This window comes from Hemicordylus capensis, chromosome 3, assembly GCF_027244095.1.
Source record: "Hemicordylus capensis ecotype Gifberg chromosome 3, rHemCap1.1.pri, whole genome shotgun sequence".
Lineage (NCBI taxonomy): Eukaryota > Metazoa > Chordata > Lepidosauria > Squamata > Cordylidae > Hemicordylus > Hemicordylus capensis.
The window spans coordinates 131,054,119-131,079,669 of record NC_069659.1 but is presented as its reverse complement, the minus strand read 5'-3'; the positions used below and the strand labels follow the sequence as shown (position 1 = coordinate 131,079,669).

The 25,551-nt window shown below is 41.3% G+C and overlaps 1 protein-coding gene across 3 annotated transcripts in view; it reads right to left on the bottom strand.

Moving 5' to 3' along the window:
- ATP10A (ATPase phospholipid transporting 10A (putative)) overlaps window positions 1–25,551 on the bottom strand; it is a 169,894-nt gene that overhangs the window by 54,556 nt on the left and 89,787 nt on the right. For all 3 annotated transcript variants that reach the window (XM_053311535.1, XM_053311537.1, XM_053311536.1), the window contains 4 exons: window positions 17,545–17,630; window positions 3,450–3,556; window positions 3,226–3,357; window positions 137–270 (listed from right to left, as the gene is read on the bottom strand). In XM_053311535.1, coding sequence (XP_053167510.1) covers window positions 137–270; window positions 3,226–3,357; window positions 3,450–3,556; window positions 17,545–17,630 — 459 coding nt within the window. The remainder of the gene's footprint in view (window positions 1–136; window positions 271–3,225; window positions 3,358–3,449; window positions 3,557–17,544; window positions 17,631–25,551) is intronic.

Genomic DNA, 25,551 nt, shown 5'->3' with positions numbered 1-25,551 from the left:
TAGAACAAGATCTTTGTTCTCTGGATTTTTGTTCTCTATATTTATGATTTCTTAATGTTTCAGAATTGAATGAAGAGTATGTATTAGTATCTCAAATTCACTGGCAGAAACACTATAAAATATGTTGCATGATTACCTGAAAAACTATAATCATTGTCAAAAATAAATAAAATGCAGCTTTAAGTGGAGACAAATAGTTTCCATCTGGACCTGGGACATCAAAAACAGGTTTCTTCTTGTCACCATACTGCCAGACCCAGGTTCCATGACCTGCAAGACAGGTGAAAGTGGTAGAAATGTAAATTGAACATCAAGTGGGTAAATTAACATATTTAAGTTATACATTTTTCTCCCTGGAGATAATAGCACTTTTGTGCTGTATTAGGCAAAATTTGTCTCAGAAAAAAAATATGCTTTTTTGGCTGTGACTAAAACTTTATTATAGACATAAACACATCAAACTGTCCTGTAATTAAGATGCTCAGAACACTGCAACCAAAGGGGTGGGGACTGGATGGGTCTTTCTGACTTGAGTGGTGCCCTCTTGTCTTGACAGGTGCTGGTTGGCTGGGAAAGACCCATGCATTCACATCCACCCAGGTGATTGTAGTATTCTTACAAATGGGAGAGTATGTTGGTAAACAGAAAAAGAGCTCTACTGGACCAGACCAAAAGGTTCATTTCCCCTCCAGTATCTTATTTCCCACAGTGATGGACCACTGTGATTCACCATGCAAGAAGCAATGGACCTACCATGCAGTTTCTCTGCAACAATCAGTATTCAGTGGCATGCTGAGTCTGAAGATGAAGTTCCCATATAGACATCCTGACTAATGCTATGGGTTTTCATGGAGCTGAGTTTGTGTGTGAAGGGAGAATATCTGTCAGAAGAATAGCCCCCAAAAAATAGTTGGATAAGGGCCCTAAGGTCAATGATGGATCTTAAGGTTGGAGGGGCAGTGAGAGCAGACACAAGAAAACCCATAATGAATCATAACCCCTCCCCCCACCCCCGCTATCAAGGCAATACAACCTTGACCACCTAATGCAAGTGAAGTGGTCCTAACTGGAAACATCACAGTGGGCCTATGGGGCATTCCTATCCCCACAGATACCAAGTGCTCCCCATACATTTCTGTACAAAGGTAAGGTAGAAGGGCACTTTCATAGTTTCTTCTAGCTGGGTTTTCTCTAAGAACTGTCAGCAGGATGCATGGTTCTTTGCCTTGGTTTTCCAACTTGTTGGACAGAAAAACTCAGTGTGGCTTATTTCTGAATAAAGATATACATGATCATGAGTTTTTCTTACAGTTCTGTTTTGCAAATTTCTGGCAAATAGGTTAGCTAAGAGTCTTCCACAACTGAATTCCATAAATGTTCTATAATCTTTACTTTGATCAATTTTCTGTTTTTAGATACCATTTGTATTGAAGTACATGTATGATTACGATAAACTCATTTCACGATAGAAGATAAACTCACGATAAACTTATTACGATAAACTATCAAATGTGACAGTGTATAACTTTATTATTTGCCCATTAAATAAGCCATTGTAAAAATGCACTTGAAAAGTAGGCAACAGTGTACTGTCATGTCCTGACGACCTTGAAATGGCCCCTTGTTTCAAAAACACTTCCAAGGTCTCTGCATGTAGCCTCACTAGGAGATGAATCTGCAAGGCCTTTTCATATATTGTTCCAATGTGGCAGGAATTGCTTTTCTATAGCTTCATTCCACACTGTAGTGAAGTCTGAAAGCACCAGGTGGCAGGGCTAAATGAGTTGGTCCTTCCCACTCTACCATCATCTGCTTTTCCAGACAAATAATTATAGAGCAGGAGGTACCTGAGCAACCAATTTCATCCATATGATACCAAGCTTTCAAAAATTACCACTGACATGGGATGAAGCTGCAGAAAAAGGACTCTCACAATGCTTTGGAAATGTATGAAGGGACTCCACCAATGCCCCAATCCTCTGGGTACAGCAACTTTCATGTGCATATAAAACAACTGAAACAGTTTAATTTGAAATGGTTTCTGGTTTCATAAGCAGGATTGTGCATGGCTGTCATGGGGGTAGAAGCAAGAGGCAGTGCTTGCCCCCTTCTCCAATATTGCATTTACCAAATAAAAATGTTTGGAAATTAGGGAACTCTGATACCCAAGCTTTCCATACATATGGTCCAGGTTCAGTCCCTGACATCTATGGTCTAGGAGCTAGGAAACCCCTTGTCTGAAACCCTAGAGAGCCACTACCAGTCAGTGTGGACAAATACGGACCTAAATGGATGAATGACATTACTCAATAAAAGGCAGTTTCTTATGATCCCAGTAGTCTTGGGCAAATGGGTCATCTGAAGAAGGTGGTTGTGTGGGGAGTCCACTGCACCATGGCCCTGTCCATGTTATCTGGGCAACAGAAGAAACTGGTGCTTCCACCAAGCTGCCAGCCAAGATTCCTAGTGATCGGTGGGGGACGGGCGTGTTTGGAGACTCAGGAGCGGCAGCTTTTCTCACAGGCGGCCAAGCTCTTGGGAGAAGCAGGAGTTCCACCCTCTTCCAGAGTTGCAGGAGCAGGAGCAGGAGCAGAAGGAGAGAAAGACAGACAGGTAGACTCCCCACTCTCTGACACCTTCCCAGTCATCGAGGCTGCCCACATCCCTTCCCTCTGCATCATCATGCTGATGCAGGGGACATGGCCAGCCCTGGGAAGGAACGTGCAGCAGCCCCTTGCTTGCTTCACTGGCTGGAAAGGGTGTGGTTGGCATGTGGTCAAGTGCTTGATGGCCCTGGCAGCTTGTATCTGGGTCTCCAAGAAAGCTCTCTATGCCCCTGTACCCCTACCCAACCAGGGTTTACAGGTTGCAAAAAACGGTTAAGGACTTCTGATTTGGAAAATGGAGCAGATCACATGGTATATTCAGCCAGCAGGTGATAAAATGGCTCTAGAGGGGCAAATTCGAACAAACTAAATCCTGCTCCTCAAGCATCTAATTTTAATCTAGAAGAGCCAACAGATGAACACTGGGTCAATTATGCCAACTGTGTTAATCACAACACATGAATCCACAGAATTATTTAGTTTTTGCTCTTTCAATTTTCCCAACTTCAGTATTTCAGTATTTGTTTGTTATTTCTCTGCGTAAACCACCCTGAGCCATTTTTGGAAGAAATAATAATATTTCATTTCTAAAATTAAGCGTTAAGAGGGAGAGACTTACCAACAGCTGAAAACAGACACATCATGATAAGTATGAGGACACACCAAAGGACATCAACATTCATTTGTCTTTCGAGCTTACTGCGCTTGTAGCGTGGTCCACTGTTATTTAACAAGGCCTTTGTCTCATGCCCTGCCAAAGGAATTGCATTACATGAACGTTCTAGCAGTGATCCAAAGGAATGCAGTATAAAAGAACAGAGCAAAGCAACAACCACCTCCTACCTGCATAGATGACTATCCCTGAGACTTCTTCTGTATTTCTAATTGTACATCCCCGTAACAAAAGATTTTCTTTATTCAGAGAAACCTTTCTTCCATTTTTATGCACACTGTAAAATAACAAGACAACAGCTTATTTATACATAGCTGTTTTTTCTTAACTACAGAGGAGGGGGAAAGACTTAAGTGCTAACCAGGTTTTTGTCAGGAATTCGACACCAGCTCGACGGCACACTTTATGTTAGAAAGATATAACTTGGCAACTTTATAATTCCTCTTCAAGAAATAATGGGAAAATTCCCACTTATTTCATAACATTGTTGTTCTTCAATGGAGTTTCATAAAACTTTATACAGAAGGTTTGCAGCTTGGATAAAATGTAGACGTTTCCAGAAATTAGCAGTAAATGTCTTGATGTGAAAAAGCTTTTGCATGGATTGTCACAATAATTTTACTGAGGGGGGAATTTTACTTTTAAAAAATCCAAACATTCAAAAGACTACTTATCAAAGGAAGGAAGCAAGTTTATTGGCATTTAATGTATGCTTTGAGGACATGGGCAGCTGGAAAACAAATAAATGTAAAATAATAATAATAATAAGGAAGATAAGGGAGATTAAGGGCCAAAGAAGTAGCACGCATTCTCTCTCTCTCTCTCTCTCTCTCTCTCTCTCTCTCTCTCTCACACACACACACACACACACACACACACACTATAAAAAACAATGTTTTTTCAAGTACAAATGCTTTTCTCTTTCTCTGTTCATATATCTGATGTAAAACTAAAATCTAAATTAAAATTAATAAAAGTAAATATAGAGGCTGACATCCAGAATGGCCTTCCAGTAACAGGAAAAGAAGATGTGCCAGCCTGAGGGGAAGCTTTCCCTCTACCACTCCAGTCACAGAGCCTCAGGCATGCAAGAGCAGGGAGCACATTTTGACAATTCACTCTGGCTCTGTGCTACCTGAAAATGCATGCTCTGAGGGCTGCACAATCTTTAGGGACACATTTTCAGGTGACACAGTACTCTTGGAGCCTGAGCGAATTGTCAACATTTGTATTTGCTCCCTCCCTGCTTGTGTGTCCAAGGTTGCACATCCCCAGGTGTAGCTAGGAGAACTCGCCATCACACTAGTGCAGCTTCCTTTTCTGCTACTCGAAGACTGCTCTGGATACCAGACACAGCCAGTATTCTCTTCATCTATATTTTTATATCATGTTACATAGGTTTTCATTCTGGTCTGTATAGTACTTTCCCTTTCTAAATTCATATGCATAGTTTGCACATCGGCCAGACTTTCTGAAGCCACTCTTGAAAAGAAAGTTTATTTCTAATTTTATAGTTCTTTGCTACAAGCATCTCAGCAGCACATAACGTGTTCCTCATAAATGCATAGTTTTTCCTCTTTATTCCCCTTCTTGGGTCATTTAGGAGAACTGCTTGTGGTTTAGGCAACAACTTATCACTTATTTCTTGAATAGTAATCACACGCTTCCAATACTTCTAAAATGAATGAATGAATTATCGATCTACGATATGTGTAGAAAGTTGGTTTCTTCAGTTTGGCATCTCCAGCATCTGCCATTACCTTTGTATGTATTTTCTTTAGAACATATCACTCCACTGGAAAATAATATTAAAGAAGTTTTCCTTAATGACAATCTTTAAAGTTTCTATTGGGTCTGTTTTATAAATATAATATTAATCATTCTTTGACAAGTTAACAAATCATTTATCCAATTTTTCATATATTTATCATCTCAAGGAAACATATTCATCAAAATACTGCACAATTTTGATAACAAACCTTGATAGGTCTTTAAATGTATCATTGCATGCTCCAATTCATCAATTTCCTTGCAAAGTCAAAAACTCTTTGCACTTTTGTTACAGAGTTATTGATTTAAAGAACAGAAGAAAGTGAACATGAACTTTATTCATTTCCCTCAAATGTCAGAAATGTATTTTTTTAGCAAATAAATAAATAAACAAATAAATAAATTGATAGATTAGTATTTCCCCAAACCCTACAATTACTCAAACTCTTGTCATATCATAATCCTTATGTTGGATCAGGTGATATGATGGGTATCAAATTCTTTCTACATTTATACCAATATCTTTATTCTTACACACAGTTCTATCCACCTTCTTAAAACAGACCAATCAATCATAGCTATGTTATCTTGTTCTGTTATCCAAGCCAAGCCTGGTTTCCTTAAGTTCCCATCATTGCTGCATCACTGTCAAAAATTACTACACATTAATATCTGAAAGACCTGACACAGTCAGAGCACCCTTAATATGTCTGTTGCACAGTGATTAATTTCATTCTTGGAGTTATATAAAGTGACTTTCTTATTATGAAATAGAATTAAAATTTTACTGTGCTATTAAAAGGTGCACACAAAAGGTGCTATTAAAAGGAGCACACACAAAAAAAGAAGTTCCACCCTTATAATCCTCAATATTCTATTGCTTATAAATATGACAATTGTTGAACTAATAATGTGAAACTTAGTGTATATGATCTACTTGATTTGGCTGTTGGATTCTATTGCAGGTGCAATGCCTATTCCATTAGTAGGGATGTGCACGGACCAGTCTGGAGGCCATTCTTTTTTTTTCTTTTTCCTTTTTTGCATTTTAAATTTTTATTGGGTTTTACAATAACTTTACATTCAAATTACATTCATTTATTTAATTAAGTAAATATTGACTTCCCGCTTACCTATCTGCATGGTTCACATTAACTAAACATATAAACTACTGCTATAATAATTCAAAACATAGATACTCCACATTACTACTCAATTTTACCCAACCCAATCTGCTGTTGTTATATTTCAAACCCTGCTGAAAAGTCCATATTAGAAAAATAGTTCTTTAAGTAAAGTAAAAATGGTTCCCAATCTTATTTGAAGGATTCCAAATTTTCATCCCTTATAAGTGCTGTAAGCTTTGCCATCTCAGCATATTCCAAAATTTTTATCAACCAGTCTTCTTTTGAGGGCATTTTAGTGTCTTTCCATTTCTGCGCATATACTATCCTAGCCACCGTGGTTGCATACATAAAAAATGTTAAATTTCTTCTGGAAAACTCTCCTTGGGTTATTCCCAGCAGGAAGGATTCTGGCCTCTTAGGAAATGTCATTTATTTCAACTCATCATATATCATATCTCAAAAAACCTTTACCTTCCCTCATGACCACCACATATGGAAAAAAGTTCCTTCACATTGTCCTCAATTCCAACATTTGTTTGAAACATTTTTATACATTAATGCTATTTTTTTCGGTGTCAGATACCACCTATACATCATCTTATAATAATTTTCTTTTAAAGTATAACATGCAGTAAACTTTAAATCAGTTTTCCATAATTTTACCCAACCAGCCATATCTTATATTATGACCAACATCTTGAGCCCATTTTATCATAGTTGTTTTAACCACTTCATTTCTTGTCTCCTCCAAAAGCAACAACTTATACATCTTAGAGACTAATCTTTCGTCATTTTCATACAACTCCTTCTTGAAACTCAACATTTGATCCACAAATCCAACTTTAAGATCCTTTTTATAAATTTCATTTAGCTGATGATACTGAAACTAATTACTAACCAAATTTTGTACTTCATTTAATTTTTTTAATTTATAGCCATTCTAAAGGCCTCCAGACTGGTCTGGACCTGGGGCCAGTTTGATGCTGGGGCGGTGGACCTTTAAGTGCGGGGGAGGTTGTACTTTCCCCTCCCGCTGCTTTTCCCCCTCCAGCCCTCCCATTTTATAAAGCATTTGGGGTGGCAGGGTCTCTCCCTGACATCCCTTCCCCCATTCCTTGGTAAAAGGCTTCAAAAGCCGGACTGCACATGTGCACGCGACGCACGGACATGACGCGCATGCAGCTTTTGAATCAAATTTGAGCCAAACCAGTTCAGTTGAACTGGCTGGCCAGTCCAGTCCTTTGACCGAACGAGTTTAGCAGCTAATACTTGTAAAGGAGAATCCCGTGAGGATCCCCTTTACAAGTAAAAGGGGGTGGCAAGACAGGTATTTAAAGGAGTTGTGGTTTCACCTGGAGCAGTTGTGGTGTCACCAGAGTGCACCGTCTGAGATGAGGTGGTGGTTTCTGGATGAATTCTATAGTATATCCTATCTTGATAATGGTTAGGACCCACTGGTCATTTGTCAAATGTCCCATGCTTCCAAGTAGGTCCGGAGATGCATTGTAGGGATGGGCACTAATGAACTACTGTCACTTGTTGATGGCAGGCAGCTTGGGTCGCTGCTGTTGAGGCTTCTGAGTGGAGTAAGAGCTAGGCTTTCAAAAGGAGCTCTGTTGGTCTGACCTAAAAGAGGACTCATATGAAGTTGATGGAGTTGAAGGGTTAGGTTGCAACTGTTGTGGGCGACTCTATCTGCCAGTCTTGTAGGGTTTAGATTGAGATGAAGAGGAAGAGACGCGCATAGAGTGGGCAGTAGTACGCAACTTGTGCACCCTTTCCATCGTGTCATCAGTTTTAGTCCCAAATAGAGCTTCGGCTTTGAATGGAAGGTCCTCTATGTGGGTATGGGCTTCAAATGTCAGGCCTGAAGAGTGTAGCCAAGCAGGGTGGCACAGCCCTACAGAAGACACCATAATGTGGCCAGCACAGTCCTCCTGGTGGTGTGAAATGTGCAGCTGTTGTTTTGCAAGACTGAGTACATCTTTCCTCAAGGTGTTGGCCAGATCTTTTTGATCTTGGGGCAAGTGTTCCAGAAATTGGATTATCTTTTCCCATATAAAATGACTGTATCTCCACATGCAGGCTTCGTAATTAGCCACCTTTAGCTGGTGGGTTGAGGTAGAGTATTGGCGCCTGCCGATAGAGTCCAATTTTCTGCCTTCCCAGTCGATGGGGGCTGTTAGGGCTCTATTTCTGGACTTCGTTTGTGCCATCTTGACTACGACTGAGTTCAGCATAGGATGTTTCTGGAGAAAGATACAGTTGTCCAGTTGTACCTGATATAGGGCTTCAATTCTTTTCAATGTAGGTTGCAGAGACGATGGCTTTAGCCAATAGCTATGTGTTATCTCAAGTATGTGCTTGAACATTGGCAAGGTGATTGGTACATGAGCAGAGGAGTCAATAATGTCAGAGATAGGTTCCTCAGGGGGCTTTTGAGATTTTGTTGCTTGCAGCTGCAAAGAGGTTGCCATTTGTTGCACATGTTCGGCATGAGATTAGAAATCCTCAGAAGGGGAGCCCAGCTTATTATCCCCTAAATCATCCAAAATCATCCAGAGGGGATGCATGCACTGAGATCTCCAAGTCCTCCCCTGGAGAGTGCTTTGGGTAGCTGACCACTGGGGGCTCTTCCAACACCCACAGATGAGAGGGTTGAGCCAGAGTCAAGGGACCCAGAGCAGGTTCCTGGTGCATTGTTTCCACTTGTCATTCAGCTGGCGTGGGCACCATCCAGAAGGTCTTTTCTCCTCTCAAGTCTTGGACTGTGAGCGACAAGTTCGGGACCTAGAAGTGGCACAGTAGTGAGCATGATATCCATAAGGGGAGTGAGACATCCGTGGTGATGACCAGTCCAACCGCCGGTACTGTGGGCGGGAAGGGGATCACAAATAGCATCTGCTCCAGTCACAAAGAAAAGGAGAGCAAGAGCAGGGGTGCCTGTCATAAGCGTTTGCCTTGTAGTCATCCCAGTGGTCCCTCTTATCATAGTCAGGATCATCATCATAGTCACCCTGCAAGTCTCCATAGACATCCTCTGGGAAATAGTAGTCATCCTCCTCGTCTTGCCAGTAAGGGGGAGTCAACTGGGCTTTTGGTTTTGGTACCAAAGGCTCAGCTTGCTTCGGTACCAATGTGGGAGCGACAGGAGCTGTCGCCTCTGGTTGGAAAGCTCAAAAGAAAAAATGTGAAACACCAAAGAGTAGAAGCAACTGGTAAGAAAAAAAGGGAAAACTAGAAGAAAACTATGAAATAAAGAGTAATAGAAGGGTTTGTTTTCTCACAGAGAGCCAAAATGAAAAAAACCTTGAGCCAGAGCTGCAAACGCAGTGGCAGACAACGAGCAACTGAGGGAAGGCGGGCGTGATGCCACCTGAAGGAGGAGGAACTCCAGCCAAAAAGCTAGACTCAAGAGAGAGCTTCAGAAAGTTCCCAAATGGACCTCAGCGTGTGCCTGCCCTGAAGCCCATCAGTGTGAACAACAGAGAACACGACGATGAACGGCCTGCTTACCTGCCAACATGACTTCTTCTATTCCCCAGCACCACTGGATAGTTGCCCCACAGTCAATGGAGACTCCCCCGTCTCCCCATATCCAGACAAACCTAAATGCATGTAAATTGATTTCAACTAAGACTCCACCATAGAAGCTCTCTCAACAGGAGCTTCAGCTTCTTGTACAATCATATGATAGCATACTCTGCCCCAGCCTCAGTCCAACACCGACGGCCTAGCACCAAAGCCCAGCGGTGGTGAATTTAAAAAAAAATTATATTTCCCCTAAGGGACATATTTCTAATGAAAATATGGTGCACTTTGGGGGAAGGAGAAGTAGTTGAAATTGCACACAAACACACACACTCACAGATGCTACATTAGTCTAGAACTCTTCAGAAGCACTGGTGCTTCTCCTGTTGCACCAGACCATCATTAGGATAACTGTCATTGTATTTATTGTTCCTTTCCATGGATAAACATTCCTCCCTATGTATGTACACTGGAGTGTCCAGCTTTCTAAGAAAAGTTCTTTAATTTCCAAAATAATATCTAAAATTCCATGCAAATCAGCATAATATTTGAAGAATGCTTCTTCCATTTTCTGTGGTAGTTGCATGTGCCTCTCTATAGCTGCTTTCTTTGATGATAAAATTTTGCATGTCACTCCTTCCACTACCATTTCTTGCTAATGATTTAATTTGTTTATCTCTTCTTGCTAATGATTTACTTTGCCTATTTCTATACTCAAGCTTGTTTCATGTGTAACATCTGCAATAGTCTGGGCACTATCACTTTTTCAACTGATCATTAACTGTATCACTTTTTCTTTTTATATCATCATCTCTTTGAGAGGTCTTTGTAAAACTTCTATTTCTGATAAGATTGTCCTCCTCTCTCTCAACAGGAGCCAGTGCTAATAGGCAAGCCTCGCATATATGCTTTAATGTTTCCCAAACAGTAATCAAATCCATAGCTGAACCACTGTCTAAAAAGAAAGTAAAAAGAAAAATATACGCATTATCTCTACAACATCTGTAATAAACTTCCAAAGTGATTTGAAGGGAGGACTAGACTGCATGTACTGATCTGAAACTACTTGTCAAAGCTCTACTACAGTGCAGACATTTCATTCTTATACAATGTACAAATTTGCAACTAGGTGAAATATGATCCAGTTCACGATGATAAAATCATGAGCTCCAAACCAAATATCTGCTTGTGCAGCAGCAGTCTGTACATGCACCTGCTGAACAGATGCTTGTCACTACCTGTTCTGACAGCAGAGATCACCTGCTGGGGAAGGAGAAGTTCACCCCACAAAAAGGTGACTACTACTATCAAAGCTGGCAACATGTGACCTCAATCTAGCAACAAATCTTACACATGCTGCATATTTTCACATTCATGGAACCCAATCCAGAAGGAAATTAAGATGTGGAACCCCCAGTTTGGATTCAGACTGTAATAAAACATTTCTAACATTTCACTCAGATAAAATCATGCTACCGTGGAAACACAGGTCTTTGCTTCAGAAGTAGTCTTTAAATCATGGCCACTCTGGTCATGAGGATGCTACAAGTCTTCTGCAGGATAGAAAGCTGTGTATGAATGGCTGCTGCTAACCTTATAAAGGCCTTCACACAGAATTATCCATGAACTGAAGTGTCGTTCCTGATATATTAACAAAAAATAAATGTCGTTCACACAGCTAAAAATGCTGGCGGGGAGGAGGGCTGGCGAGGAGGCAGGCAGGCTCTGCCACTCACGCAGCACATGAGACACACCACAGCGAGTGTCAGAGCAGGGAGCTGGAGGAGGAAGTTCTCCGGCATCCCTCAAGGCACTACGCCAGGAGTGCTGTGCACTGAGGGATTCCCCCTCATCCGGGTGTTCTTGCTACCTAGCTCTGTGTGTGCACAGGCCGCCTACAGCCCAAGCATACACACCACTCCAGAGCCGGGGTTAAGGGCGTGCCCGTCCCCTTAATCCTGGCTAAAGGCTGGGGTAAAAAGGAAGGTTAGGTGGGGCTTCGATCCCGGCGCTCCACATGAGCAGCCCAGCCTAGGCTGCTCATGAGAATAGCCTCATAATGTAACAAGTTTCAAAATTGAGAATTGCATTGCATGAAGTTGTTTTTAGATTTAAAAACCCAAAAACTTAACACAACATTATAAGTCTGATCCTGTGTGTCTCTTACATGTATGTACCATTAGATCAGGGGTCTCCAATCGCGGCCCTAGAGCTGTTGGTGGACTAGAACTCCCATCATCCCCAGTCACAATGGCCAGTGGCCAGGGATGGTGGGAGTTCTAGTCCAACATCTGCAGCAGAACTGCAGTTTGAGTCCCCTGCATTAGATGTATACAATCCTCCCACAGCTCTCAGGTAATGGGGTGTGCTGAGGTGGATCAGTAAGCACAGAAGAGGTTGGGGAAGATACAGTGGATGAGTAGAGCATTATCTAAATGGTCTTCTACATTTTTCCTACCCTTAAAAATGCTATTTTACTCCCAAAAGAAAAATGTTGGAGGGAAACCATTTTACAATATTCTGGTGTTATTACTGTAGAATCCAAACTCTTCCAAAGTGCATTAATTGGTTTAATTGACCACTTTTATGTGGTTGATTTGGGTTTCTAACATTTTTCCTGTTATTTCTTTTGAGCTTCAGTTTCCCCCCCTTAAGAATTCTTAATAATGTATTGCTAGATATTCTATTCTGGTTTTCAAGGTAGTGCCCTCAATAGTATAAGAGGTTAAACTATTATTAAAGTTAAGAAATCTACCAGTGAATAGAATCTGTCATTGCTAGAAAAAGGACTGACAGCCAAAGGCAAAATAATCGACACAAAGAGGCAGCAGAATTAATGAAAAGCTCTTAGTAAATGAAACAACATCTTCCTATGTTAACTGCTTGCTACCTGTTAGCCATGCCTATTATGCCAAAGGAAACAGGAAGAAACTCTTTTTGTCAGAGTGCATTGCTGCAAGGGGAATATTAAGAAGAAGAACATTTCCCAAGTCAAAGCAACTAGAACTTTTTGTAGGATTGACAAGTGTAATAAATCCTTAAAGCTAAGCATATATGAAGTAATCTTACACAGTGTACTTTAGTTCTTAGAAGAAAAGAGTAATATCATTACGTATTGCCCGTTAAATACTTGCATCTTGCTATGTAGCAATTAAAAGAAAAAACTCTGGGCAGCAACTGAAATGCTTTAGCTACAGCATGCACACCAATTTTCCTGGTAGATCAAAATGTACCCAAAGTGCTCTACAAAAATCTGGTTTTACTAGTTGTTTAGTCTGGAATAGCTGCTGAGGATTGCATTTTACAACTCAGTTTATTCTGGCATGCGTTTTCACAGACAGCAGCATACACGAGATGCTGCTGACATTAGCCATTCATAAAACAGAAACAGGCTAGAAACTAAGATACCCAAGTACTGCTGTCATTGTCTTATTACTATCATTACTATTACTATTATTAATATAGCTTCAATGTATATGTAGAGCTTTATAAAGTAACATAAGCAGAAGGGTAGGTCTCTTCCCCAAGGAGCTTGCAATCTAAATTTCAACAGCAGGGTGGACAACAGGAGGAGGGAAAAGGATAAGAACCTAAGAACAGCCCTGCTGGATCAAGCCCAAGGCCTATCTAGTCCAGCATCCTGTTTCATACAGTGGCCTACCAGATGTCTCTGGGGAGCCCACAGGCAAGAGGAGAGGGCATGCCCTCTCTCCTGCTGTTGCTCCCTTGAAAGTGGTATTGAGAGGCATCATGCCTCTGAGGCTGGAGGTGGCCTATAGCCCTCAGACTAGTAGCCATTGATAGACCTGCCCTCCATGAATTTGTCTAAGCCCCTTTTAAAGCCATCCAGTCTGGTGGCCATCACCACATCCCAAGGCAAAGAATTCCATAGATTAATTATGCACTGTATGAAAAAGTACTTCCTTTTGTCGGTCCTAAATTTCCTGACCTTCAGTTTCATATAAGATAAGAGGGAAGGGAGAGTGTTATGGAAGAGTCATAGATTGACTCTTCTACAAACTGTCTGGTATAAGTACTATTTTGTGCAACACTGATCGCAGCATTCAATAATAGTTTCAATCCATGGCGGGCATAGCAACCGTCTACCTACTTTGACTCAAAATGATGTTTATGGAAGCTGAAACATATCATTGCCTAAAATCTGACTGTAGCTTAGAGAACATAAAAAAGAGGTGCTGGTAGTGGCCTCTTTGTCCTGAACGCTTGGCTGAACTAGTCTTGGATTTACCCCTATGCTTCTGTTGCTTAACACAACAATGGCAGATAGCTCTGGTAACTGTGATTTGAATCTGAATTACATGAACACAGAAAACTGCATTTTAAAAAAACCCCAACCACCATTAAAACTGATCACAATAGGTTTAAAACTATTTTTACAATAAGCTTTCTGCTTAAAATTTGCCAGGAATGTTTCTTTTATTTTATGACCGCTTGCAGCAGGGAAGCACACAAATAATTCTGGGGTCATTCTGAACAAACCAGCAGAGAGATCTTGGGGCCGTGGTAGATAGCTCAATGAAAACATCAACCAAGCATGGTGGTGGTGAAACAGACAAGTTCTATGTTAAGCAAAGGGACCAAAAATGGGCCATAAGGAACAAAAAAGAGCCATAATTGTAATGCTGTTTCGCTCTTCTTAATAATATGTTGGGGTCACCCAGTGAAAATGATGAAGTGTCACAGAATTAACGTACACATCACAGAATACAGAATTCATTGCCACGAGATGTAGTGATGGCCTTGGCTCAGATGCTTTAAGAGGGGATTAGACAAATTCATGGAGGAACAGTCTACCAAGAGCTATAAGTCATAATGGCAATGTGGAACCACTGGGGTTAGAAGCAGGACTCTTCTGAATAACAGTTGCTAGGACAAGTAAGAGGGGAGGGCTGTGGCCTTGTGAGCTTCTTAGATGCATCTGGTTGGCAACAGTGGGGAACAGGATGTTGGACTGGATGGACCCTTGATTTGATGCAGTATAGTTGCTATTAATTTTGCCACTATATTGAAATAACCTGGTCAGAAGAGCTGATCTTGCAATAATAAGCATGAATTGTCCTCTTTGCTAAGCTGGGTCAGTCCTAGTTTGAATTTGGATTCGGAACTCTGCTAACTGGGCAAAGAGGCACCTTTTTAAACATGGTGATTCTCCTTATTTACCAGGGGGAGAGTAACTGGCCCTATCCACCCCCAGCACAGTACCTGCAGTGACTGTTGCTGGCATCTATCTTATGTTTCTTTTTAGATTGTGAGCCCTTTGGGGACAGGGAGCTATCTTATCTCTCTCTCCCTATGTAATCCGCTTTGGAAATCTTTGTTGAAAAAATGGTATATACATTGTAGCTGTTTGGATGAGTAACTACATGTGAGCGTTGTCTGTTCCTTGGGGAGCATGGCCACTGCTCAGTGGTAGAACATCTGCTTGCATGTAGAAGGTCCCAGGTTCAATCCCCAATATCTCCAGGTAGGGTTAGGAAAGAGTCCTGCCTGAAATCTTGGAGAGCTGCTGTTTGACACTGTAGACAATACTGAGCTAATGGCCCAATGGTCTGACTTGGTATAAGGCAGCTTCCTATGCTCCTACTTTATCCATGACAGTAACTGAACAGTCACTCTTCACCCAAGAGTTCAAAAGCATTTCTCCATTCTATCTGCTGCTGTGACATACTCAGAAGAGGAGTTGCACTGAGCTTTAACAGTTTTTCCATGAACATTTGATTAAAAAATCTTTCCAAAGTGGTTTTGGCTTTCTTTGACTCTTTTGTATTTAATTCATCCAGTAGCCTTGATTCTTTTTCTAACAACTGCTTCTTCCAGCACAGCTTCCCTCCAGTGGCTGTTGCTGGTGTCTATCATGTTTCTTTTCAGATTGTGAGCCCTTTGGGTGACAGGGACCCATTAATTAATCAATCAATTAATTATTTCTCTATGTAAACCATTTTGGAAACTTCTGTTGAAAAGCAGTATATAAATATTTGTTGTTGTTCTAGAAGACTTTCAACGTAAGCCTTTCCCAAAACGTATCTGGTCTAAGCTTTATGTTGGGTCCCTGGGTGCTGAGAAACCTAGAAATAAGAGTCAGTAATGCTTAAGAAAGCCAACACAGGCTATTGATGCCTGAGGTCACATCATATACATATAGCCCAACAATTTCCAAATTCTTCTCAGACTGCTCCACCCCTGACCATCAGTTAGGAAACCTGGAATGGATTTGCCTGAAATTACTTCCTTCAGACTCCTGCAATTGCTTCTCCATTGCAAAGCCTTCTTCAGAAGTCCTGTTTGGACATTATTATCCACACATATAATGAACACATGGAGCAGAATTGGAGCAGCAGGCATTGCCCTCAACATACATGCATTTATTGCACTGTCTGAAAGACCCCTGCATGTGCAGCAATATGCATAGATGGCCCCCTTCTCCATGGGTTTTGGAACTTGGTTCTCAAAAATGAGATGTGTTCTCTGCACATATAGCTGTAGACACAGGCAGCTAATTGAATGCATGTAGATTAGAGATGGAGCCAGCCACTCCTGAGCATGTGCTTATCATATGTGTGGATAACATTTGGAAAGGACTAAAGGTGACATACATTGCACAAGTATGGTACAAGTTCTATGCACACGTTCCAACCAACATATGGAAGCTGGGGACTGATCTAGCAAGCACAATCCCCTTTTCCTCTTCCATGTGTTCACTTAAACAATCTGACCATCTACATGGTACTCAAGAAATAGTAACTACCAATAAACTGACTTCACAAAACCCAATTCTGATTTACTCCACAGTTGGCAAGAAAACATCCACCAATAGCAGTTATTTTGTGCATGCAACCACTGATGGATATGCAGGTATACAAGTAGACCTCATCACACACGGTCCCGACGCTTGTGGTTTTGTGGTTGGGCAATGGAAACTAGGGATATGAGAACTGGCTCGGCCTTGAGCTAGTTCGACACTGAACTTGGCTGGATTGAGGACTCGCCCGTGAGCCAAACCACACCCAGTTTGGCTCAGAAACTGCTGGAGAGCCCCCTGAGGCTGCAGAAGCCCCCGCCCCCCAGGTGGTGAGTTCTATTAAAAAAACATTTTTCCCCATTAGAACCCCTGGACTGGCTCAAATTTGAGCTGAGACTGGGGTGGTGGTGGTCTGTTTTTGGGGAAAAAACTGAACATGCCCGGTTCCATTCGAGTCTAATTCAGACTCGAACCAAACTGGGCACACTGGTTTTGTGCACACCCGTAAGGGAGACCTGACCTCAGTATACATGGGTACAAAAAGGTTTATAATCTGCATATTTATGGTTCCTAGGTGGCTGGCTATGACTTCTGAAGAAATTTAAAGCCACCATTTTGCTGAAAGGAGCCATTCTGTGGCTCTTTTGTTAAAAAAAGAATTCCTGCAATTTTTTTCACAGTAAATCGCCAAAATTGAGGAGTTGGGGTGGAATTGCTGGACAGCTGGAGACCCGCAGAGCATGGTACGGCACTTTATTTCTATTATTTCTTACTTCAGACTTTTAAAGCACTTGTTCTAACCTCCATGAACCTAACCCCCCCCCCCCAATTCCTATAGCCTCAAGGTCTCATTATCCGCAGTTGTAGCCAAAAACGGAACCACCGCAGATAATGAGGTCCACCTGTATAGCAAACCTATTCACACAATCAAAGCATGTGTGCTAACTGGTTCTCTCTCCTAATTACACATCCCACATGAGTTGACCTTAACCACTACATGAATAAACTGTAACATGTAAGGCAATTCCACTCTTCATGAGTATATCAACAACATAAGAGATGAAACTGTATACTCACATGAAGCCTTTAAACCTACTCAAGTCATTATTTGGTTCCTCACATTCAATGATGCTAGTAAACTTCAGTGGGTCAAATTCAGAGTCCTGGAATGAGAACAAGTATTAAGCAATTCACCTTGAGTGTAACACATAAAATAATTACAGCAGCTAACATCCAGAGCAGCCATCTCAGGATGTAGAAGCCATTTTAGTTGCTCTCCCCTGCACCAATACATGCTCTGTGCCTACCAAAAATATGGCTCTGAGGGTTGTGTTTTTTATTCTTTTTAAAGCTGGGGTATAGATAAGTAAGAGAAATATACTAGAATGTAAAACAAGCTCGCTGACATCCAGACTAACTCAGCAAGGACACACTAGGAAGATATATCCATGCTGCAGAGAGCTTCCCCACTGTTGCTGTACCTGTGCATGCAGCAGGAGGGAGCAAATTTCAGTGATGTGCTCTGCCTCCAAGAGTACCCTATGCATCACGTGAAAATATGTCCCTGAAAGATCCACAACCCTCAGGGACATATTTCTGGGTGGCACAGGGCACTTCTGGAGGCAGAACAGATGGGCTAAAATTTGTCCCTTTGGTGCACTCAAAACTGTGCAGCTAGGAAAGCTCTCCACAATGCAGACACATTTTCCTGGCATGTCCATCTTCTATTAGAATGATCCTTTAAACAACAGATCATTGTCTGAGATCACGGTCTAAAGGATCATAATTTCTCTCAGGTCCATGTTACACTCTAAGTGGGCGCATATTTTTTTAAAAAGTTAGCATTTACTTGCATCTATCTTTGTAACCTGTGATAGGGTCAGATTTATAACATATTAATCACCATGGAAAATCACACTGGGCAGCAAGTCCAGTTGCATTTCTTCAAGCTTTGTTTTGGGCTGTGTTCAGAAAGTGATTTTAAAAAGGTGCTGCCGCTTCACGCAATAAAGAGTAGAAACAAGAACATGCTAGGTTTTAACCCATGTTTACTGTAACGTATAAGCAGCCCTGAAGTATGATGAAAACCACTATTAAAACACACTCTCTTACTGCCATAAAAGGACCTTAAAAATAAATTGATTTTGGTTTCCTGAAGAACATCCAGGCAGGCTTAAAATACTAAAACTGTTAATAGCAGGTTTCAAATGTTTCAAGTTCAAGCAAAGCCACATTGCAATCTGGGACAATATAAATCAATACATTGTCAATTAGGAGAGTGTTAATACAAGACTTCTGAAAATATAATCAAGTCTTCTTAATTGCTTCATGCTAGCTCAGATAAATTAATCCTGCACAGTAAATTAGGCACATACAGTAGGATGCTTCTTTCCTAATTAACATTTAAAATTCTTCTTGATTCTCTGGCTAATTAAGCTCAAACTGGCAGTTGCACTGTCTAGATATACTGAGCATTTACCACTATTATGAGGCTTCATCATTGGACTTCCACAGCAGAGCAAATACCTCTTTTGTTTAGACAATGAAATCTAAATGCTCCATTCTTTCAGCAACAATCAAGTTAATCAATCGTTGTGGGGCCTTGCCCCACATTCATTTTTTGCATGGGAAATGTACAAATATTTTGCATTTGTTGCACACAGCTCTTACATCTCCACTGTGGCTCACACTAGGAAAAATTGCATTTTCCAAAACTCTTAAAAGCATATCATTGGTGGGATACTTTCCTCAGACTGGACTTCTTTGCTATTTTTTTTAAATGAGCTCCTCAGAGCACAATTGCTCACAGCACAATTGTTATAGGGCAGGCATACAAATAAAGTTTATTAATAATAAGTATTATATTGTGATTGTAGTTTTTATTAATGCTTTGGAAACCAACTGGTCATTATTTACCATCATGAGAGATCCAATTCCCACCCCACCTTGCACAACTGCACTGTTTTCTGTACATTTTTCTTTCCCCACATCATCATGACTGGTTTGCCAAGTGCACAGGACATTTGGGCAGCCAAAAAGGGCCTGGATGGCTTGAAAAAGAGGAACCTGCAGTCTTCTGAACTGCCCCCCGCTGCAATCTGAGGGATTCTCCGTGTAGTATTGAGTATCACCCTTTGCTCCATGGAAGAAAGATGGGATAAAACATCTATAGCCAGGCAGAGAGACAGACAATGAGAGAGATTAGTATAGATAAGGGCTGCTCAACTTCGCCCCTCCTGCAGATGTTAGCCTACAATTCCCATAATACCTGGCTATTGGCCACTGTGGCTGGGGATTATGGGAGTTGTAGTCCAAAAACAGCTGGGGGGCCTAGGCTGAGAACGCCTGCTAGTGAATCCTTTGGGGCAGGGAACTATTTTCTCATTCTTCTTCTCATTGCTTTTGCTATGTAAACTGCTTTGTGACCTTTCTTGTTAAAAAGCAAGATATAAATATATAATAAAGAAGAGATATATAACATATAGATGATATATAGATATATAATAAAAAGTATTGTACACATGGAGAATATAGGATTCGTTGGGTGCTCTTTTGTTGTGCACTCTTCTCTCCCCCGTCATTTGTGCTCCTACAAAGGCTTATTTGATTAATACAGTTTTGTGTCCCCCCCCCCAGTATGTAATAACTGTGCAATAAGGGATGTGCATGTCCTTTTCTGGAGCACCAAACCAGTTCGAAATGCTGTGTTCGAGCCAGTTCGGAGGTGGGAGGTGGTTGCTTTAAGGTGCCAGCCAGGAGGGTGTCCTTACCTCTCCTGCTACATTTCCCCTGCCAGCACTGCTGCCAAAACCACTGACGTGGGGCGGCTGAGTATCGTCTGGCTGCCCCGGTCAGCAAGAAGGCTGGAAGTGGCCGGCATGCTTGGTGTGCACACTGACCACTTCTGATATTATGCTGACTGAGGCAACAAGAAGGTACTCAGCTGCCCTGTGCCAATGGTTTTGGCAGCAGTGCTGGAAATGGGGGAAATGCAGTGGGGGAGGTAAGGACACCCCCCTGGCACCTTAAAGCAACCACCACCACCTGCCTCCTGGGTGTGTCCAGAACCGGTTCCGTGCACATCCCTACTGTGCAAATCCTGGTTGAGCTGGACAGTACGGAAGATCAGGCAATATAAAAACTAACACACTTTTTGGTGCTAGCTGAACATCATTCATGGTTTCAGTAGAGAGAACCAAAGCTCATATTTAATAGGCAAAGAAGGTAAAATGTCAATTTCACTTCAGGAATTTCATTCACTTTGTCAAGGCACTTGCCTTGAACAAGCTGGAAAAGAAATCAATACTCGGGATGAACCTGTTCAGGGGCCTGCATGTTATTTCTCTGAAACATTCACTCCCCCATGAGTCAGTCACTCAGAATAAAGCTGATAAAATCATTTAACAAGGCAAGCCTATGCTTGCTTACTCAGAAGTACATCACACTGTCCAGTGTGGCTTTCCTGTGCAGGAAAAGGTGCACAGAATTGTGGCCCTTAAGATACATTTTGTTATACTATCTATGTTTCCTATAGTATTTTAAAAAGCAATTTGGCAATTCTCACCCGAACTTGGCAAAGCCCTGTGAATTAGGTCATTGAATTTCCCATTTTATAGGTGGTGAATGGAGGTCAAGGGAGACCTTCCAAACCCGGAGAGAGCTTGTATGGTTGTGGAGGGATTTCCAATGAAGTCTACATGCTCCAATACTCTTGCTTGCTAAACCATACTGTCTGACAGATCATAGTATCTCTCACTTTTTCAGCAGCCCTGTATTACCATGAATGTTTCCATGCACACTTCAATATAGCTGACAGAAATCTGGATTTAACGCAACTTCTTTTGGCCTGGAAAGCATTTCTATTGCTTACTGGGTGCCAGCAAAACTGCTATTACAAGTATTTGGGGACTTGTTTTCACAGATTATCAGGGTAGGCCTTTTAATGACAATTTCCCTCCAAAATAACATTTATGCATAATGCTGTTTGCATACCATGTGAAGGAACAGCTACCCTTATATATGTGCAATACTAGCTGGGGGGGGAGGTACAAAACAAATTGTTAAGGCTTTATCTCTATTGCTGTGTAGGGCAAGGCAGAGTGAGTTAACAGCAGCTGCTTTATCTCATCTTAGTTTTCATTCAGCACTTTTTAAAGAAAGGTAATGTCTTAATATCTTTGACAAATGTTTAGGAGGAAATCCTAGAGACAGCAGAGAGCCCTCATACTGAAGGCCAAGCTAATCAAACAAAATCTCTTTGTGGCTGCTGAACTCAGCAAACAGACTGATCCCAGCACAGGGTAGTCGATATATTAAGTTCTACTCCAATTGTATCTTTATGAACTACATTTCCTTCCTTCCAGGAACATTTGCCAACAAAGGGCAAATTCCCCAAGTCTTTCTTAAAGAAAACTGTCAGAGTCTGAGGAAAGCAATTTCACCGGACTCACTTGTCAGCATTGCAAAGTATATCTTCTTTCATTCTGTCTGCAGCATAATTACTATACATCAACTCATCTGGAAATGGAAAACCATGCCTTCCCTCAGTTCTGTTGTTTATGCACTTGTGATCTCTTACAGTTACCTTAACATGCATCAGCATGGCCTTCAAATAGCTAGTGTGAGAATAAGTAAATCCAATTACAGGAGTAGTTTAGGAAGGGAAGGGGAATCCGCCCCCTCCCAAACAACTAAAATTGGATTTCCACCTTCATCCTCTCTTTGTGAAATGAAAGTGCAGCTGCATGCCATTCTGCTACAGATGCTGACACTGTTGACAGGAAAGTTTTCATTCATCAGTGAGTGAGCAGATACATTAAACCAGTGCGTGCTGTGACTGCTTTGCAAGCACAAATACAAGTTCACACTGATCAAAGTGATGCTGTTCTTATGTTTGTCATCATCCTTCAGCAAGCAAGACTCCCACTGTGTCAACTTTGTGTATTAACAGCATTCAAAAGAGGTGTTACTAATGGGAATGTGACCAAAGACATTTTTTTAAAAAGATCTAGACACACAATGATGATTTAGTATATTTCCTCCATGATTCTCCCATCAATGCAAAATTTAATTATTGTTTAGATTTTTATACCGTCTTTCACTAAAACAATCTCAAGGCAGTTTACAAAACATTTAAAACAATATAAAATATAAAACAGTTACAGAATAAAAAATATTAAATTGGAATATAAAAATAAAAAACAAAAGTTTAAAAAACATACACAATAAGACCATAAAATACAGAGGAGCATCTCCAACCAAAAAACACTCATAAAAGCCTGGGTGAAAAGCTAAGATTTCACTTGCTTTCTAAAAACTGTGATGGAGACCAAGAAGCGAATGCCCACTGGGAGAGCATTCCAAAGTCTGGGGGCGATAATTGAGAAGGCCCTGTCCTACGTGCACAACAGTCAGGTCTCCCTCATTGTCAGCACATGGAGCAGTGCCCCTCCAATGACCCTGTCAAGTGGGCAGAAACCCTTGGGAACAGGCAGTCCCTCAGATATCCAGGGCCCAAATCGCAAAGGGCTTTAAAGGTCAAAAACAGCACATTGAATTGGACCTGTAAACAAATTGGCAATGGAAGCCACTGCAGCTCTTTCAAAATGGGTTTAATATGATCCCAGTGGGCAGCTCTAGATAAAATCCTAGCTGCCGCATTTTGCACTAGCTGCACTTTCCAAATATTCTTCAAGGGCAGCACATAACTTATATTCTTCAAATAACATGAAACTTATCTGTGCTTCACTGTTTAACTCTTAAGAATGGAAAGGGAGATGGAATGGGCTCTGCATAATATTTACAGGTGGAATGAAGTTTGTGGGGTTCCTGAACCTTATAGCCCTCCACCAATGCTACTGCCAACTCTTTGGTTTCTCTTTGTTTGCCACCTTCCCAATTAGTACTACACCTGTAGCACATATGCAAGGCAGACTGCAGTTCCTTATCACATGCCCCAAATCTACTCTATTGCAGAACAATTACCCTTCTGTGTTACAGTAGTGTGACAGAAGGTTCATGAGGCAACAATCTGCACACCAGCCAAGTGATGGGGCTGGTATTGTGTCTAGTACTGAATCCTATGAGCTGATGCTTTAGGACAGTGGCACATAAGATCAAGTCACTATATATCCACAGTCGAAGAAATTAGGAAATAACGAGTGGGTTCAGATGTCATACAGAACCACGGTTTGTTTTGCCTAACTGTGGTTAATTTACATTTCTGAACCCAGACCAGTCAACAAACTATTGCTTATTTCAGGCTGTTAAAGCATGATCTGAAGCTAAGGTTTTAAGCTCATTTGCTTCTGTCCAAATCATGGTCTCATATTAAGTCTGTACCCACAATTGTGCTTTAATATTGGTTTGTTTCAGTAGCTCCACCTTTGAATGGATCTTGCACAGAGAGAGGCAAACTTAGCTCAGGAGAGGTAAAGAGAAAGGGTGGGACCTGAAGCCTTGGTGAAACAAGTTTTGTGGTGCCAATCCAAGGTCATTAAATAAACCTTAGTGAAAATAAACCATGGTTCCACACGATATCTGAACTTGGCCAATGTATAACATGTTTATGAAGATTATTGACCTATCTTTTGTTCTAAAGTGCTTAATTCATTTGTCTCTACATCTGAAAGATCATGCTTTGCAAATTCAGCAACAAATCCAAAAGCAGGAAACCCATGTGGAGGCCTGATCTCTGGAACTTCCACTCATAAATTCTCTCCCTTAGAAAGGAGAGGATAAATCAAGTGAGCAAAGTCTCATGGGACAGGCCCCTAGCATGGAAACCCTGGTTAACATGTTACTTCTCCCATGCAGAGGTGAAAGGGCCACATCATGTGAGGGATCTCTAAATATATGAACTGGAGCTTGATGTTTCTTTGTATCACACCATCTTCCCTCTAAACATTATCCATCTCTCCCTGACCTCAACTCATAGGGATTATTTTCAGCTTTCTTTGCCTAACAGAAGAAACACTATGAAAGCAGGATCAATGTGTTTTCAGTATTACAGGGCAGGCTGTCTGGCCACCACACCCTCAGTAATTGCTTATGGAATGTTTTATGTGAGCTGGAAATATTTTGTCAGCCACGCTGTGAAGAGCAGCAGGGTTGATATATTCACTGTTTGCTCCAGGCAGGTTTCATAAAGATGATTTATAGTATTTTGAAACTTTGACCTATACTGGTGGAAAATATTTACATTTCTCAATTCTCTGCAGAGTGTGTGTGTGTGTGTGTATGTGTGTGTGTGTGTGTGTGTATATATATATATATATACACACACACACACACACACATACACACACACACACATATACATATACATATATACACACACACACACTGAAATCACCCATTATTACTACCCTGTCTCTCCTTGATGCCTCCCTGATTTCCTTCTGCAACTCCCAGGCACTGTCAGCATTTTGATCCGGAGGGTGATAACACATGCCCAGTAGCACATTTCTTTCAGGCCTTGTATTGTTACCCACAGGATTTCTGTGATGGATATCAGTCCTCCTAGGTTTTCTAGCTTCCTTAGGAGGCAAGACTACAGCATCTGCGGCTTTTTAGTTTGGAAAAGATGTGACTATGGGGAGACATGATACAGGTGTATAAAATTATGCATAGAGTAGAGAGAATGGACAGAGAAAATCTTTTCTCCCTCTCTCACAACATTAGAATCAGGGGTCATCCCATGAAACCAATTGAAAGTTAGGACTGACAAAAGGAAGGACTGCCTGAAACCCTAAAAAGCCACTGCCAGCCAGTGTAGATAATATTGATGGACCAATGGTCTTACTCAATTGGAAGATGCTTCTGCTGATCCTATGAGGACACTTCATAAAGGCTGATGATCTTATAGGAGATCAAGTGTGATAGGCAGGCCAGCTGCCCAATGACATGAGGTGTGGAACCAGGAGACCAATACATGGTGAACTTACTTCCTTCCTGGAGACAAGGCCTGAACATGGTCTCCTTCCCAACTAGGCAGAAGCCAATGGAATGTCCTTTTTGTGGTAGAGCCCACAGCATAGGAGGAATGCAGCACATACAGCCATGACCTTAACTCTGGACAGGGGC